Source organism: Gavialis gangeticus, unplaced genomic scaffold (genome assembly GCF_001723915.1).
Source record: "Gavialis gangeticus isolate Ggan-Ray unplaced genomic scaffold, GavGan_comp1, whole genome shotgun sequence".
NCBI classification, from domain to species: Eukaryota; Metazoa; Chordata; order Crocodylia; family Gavialidae; genus Gavialis; species Gavialis gangeticus.
Genome location: NW_017729024.1, coordinates 110,483,915 through 110,486,378, shown reverse-complemented (window position 1 = coordinate 110,486,378; position 2,464 = coordinate 110,483,915). Strand labels below are relative to the sequence as shown.

The 2,464-nt window shown below is 48.9% G+C and overlaps 1 protein-coding gene across 1 annotated transcript in view; it reads right to left on the bottom strand.

The window, feature by feature from the left end:
• The window catches only part of TTC39B (tetratricopeptide repeat domain 39B), a 74,107-nt gene that overhangs the window by 28,222 nt on the left and 43,421 nt on the right, over positions 1-2,464 (bottom strand). Inside the window, exon 12 of the mRNA XM_019517563.1 lies at positions 56-147. Coding sequence (XP_019373108.1) covers positions 56-147 — 92 coding nt within the window. The remainder of the gene's footprint in view (positions 1-55; positions 148-2,464) is intronic.

The window sequence follows — 2,464 nt, the reverse complement described above, 5'->3', positions numbered from 1 at the left end:
CAAAATGCATTCCTAGCTGTTTCATTCTAGTTTAACCGAGAATGTAAAAATTTACCTGAACAAAGATACAACGTCCTCCCCAGTTTTCTTCACATCATCATCAGGAAGCATACACAAAATTGCAGCTTTCTGGAACACATATATTGCCTACCCCCCAGCCCCAAAAAAAGCAATATATTAACATACAGTTTGTTATATCAGGTCAGAACACACTATTAAAGTATGGCATCCTTATTCCAGCGGTAGACACACCCACCAATTATGAGGCAGGTGAACCACTAAAATTTAGCTCAATGCTTCCTTTGTCATTGTGATTTATGCTATATTTCATATTCATTACATTTATAAGGTATTAACATTTAGCTGAATCTGCCAGTTTTTAAGAGTGTTTCCCTTCAGAAAGTGTAGATTCATTAATAATGCAAACCTGTAAGCCAAACTGAGAGGCTGGAGTAGCTACAGAAATTAGTTTGTATCGAAATTTAGAAATGTTATGATTCAAGCATTTTTTCAGACCCATCTATACACATAATATTACAAATAGTTCTACTGGTAGTTTGTTTTTTAAGAAGGCATTCACTAAAAAGTGCAGTAATTAACATTTGCAGTGAAAATTGTGGAAATGTTTCAGTCTCTTAAGGCACTGTTACAGGTTACCTTTAAACCATTTTAAATCTTGGAATATTATGCCATCATAATATGGAGCCAGGTACCAGATCCTGCTCTGGGAAGGTAAATGAGCCAGGGCTGCCTGTGCGTTTGGTTTGCTGAGTGTTTGGTGGGCTGTGTGTTTGGGCACGTGCTCTGAGCAGCTGGAAGTACTCCTAGCTGGGTGGTTGTATTCTGTGTCCAACAAAAGCCCTAACAAGGGGGTGAAGCCAGTCCAGGCCCAAGAGAGTAAAAAAGGTCCCAAAGCAACCAGGGGCAAGTGAACAGGGACAGTAAGCAGGGCAGTTTCCAAGTAGTTCCCAAATCAGTTTGCAGATGTTTGCTGCTCCAATGCCTCTACTCTTTGAAGGCGAGCCTTTAAGGTAAGTTTCTTCTTTAATTAAGAGTAACTAATCTATACATATTGGTAGATGTAGGTAGCTAAAACTCAGCAGTTGCAACAATGCTTTAGCCTCATGTTTAAATAGAGCCCAGAGCAAGGGGCAGTTGAAGGGAGTTCACTAGGGAGTTTGCCTGGAAACTCTCTCTCACCTTCCTTCACTGCAAGCTTGGTGAGAGGAAGCAGAGAAAAGGGAACCTTTTGGGGCCAAGGAGCAGCAAACATGCCAGCTTACAGGGGAATTCTCTTGGGAAGGTCTGCTTGGAAGGAGAGGCAGGAAAAGAGAGGCAGTGCATTAAGAGACCTAAAGAAATGCCTGGAGGACATCACAAAGCCAGAGCCACTGCCAGCTCATCCTTTGCTTGTACCTGTCTGTCTAGGCAGGATTGCTCACCATGGGCACATCCACACATGCAGGCATGTGCACTTGCAGCAGCTCAAATAGAAGTAATGCAAAATTGAGCATGGGCTTTTTGCCACTGTGCACATGCCCAGACATGCACTTTGGTATGGGGCAAATTGTGCCACTTGGGCCTGGTTTCTTCCAGATCTGCAGCCAGGGGGGAGGTAGAGCCTAGAGCCAGCACCTGTGTTGGCTCCAGCAGTATAAAAAAGTTACCCTGGCCAGCAGCTTAGGGCTACTTGCCCTCAGGAGCTTCTGAGGCCCGGCCACGTGGCATCTGGAGACACCAGCCCTCTGTACCAACTGGACTGCCAAAGCTGTCCTGACTTAGTGGCCCCATGGCTGCACACATACCAGACACAGACCACGCAGCCACCTGGGGGGCCCTGAAGCAGAGCCACCTGAACCTCTGGGCCAGCTGCCAGCAGGCTGTGGCTACACAGCAGCATCACTACATCTAGACAGCCCGGTATGGAACCAGAGTCACCTGCCTAGCTCGGGGCTGAGAGTCCCAGCTGGCCCTGCTGGGGAGGAGCATACCCATGCTGCCAGGCCCAGCTACAGACCTCTGCCCCACTACGGCTGGACCCGCCAGGCTGGACCCAACAGAGGGAGCAGCTGACAATGAAGACCCTGTCATCATTCCCCACATGTTCTGACACACCTGGGTCTGGGCTACCAATAAACACTGGTGGGAGTGTACAGTCCTCCCCACCTGGGATGATGCACACTAGATACAGACCTTCTGGATGTCAAGGGGCATTCATGCACCTGGTGGCCCAGGTGGCCCCTAACATTGAGCGGCAAGACACTGATCCATCCAGCCCTCACCCCAGAGAAACGTGTGGCCATAGCCATCGTGAGGCTGGCCCACTCCTTTGGGGTGGGGAAGTCCACTGCTGGCCAGGCTGTTCTGGATCTATGTGGGCCCATCCAGGTCACCCTAGCTGACAGTCATCTGGCTGGCCGACCCTGGGGAGGTGGTGGCAGGGTTTGGGGCCCTTGGGTTCCCC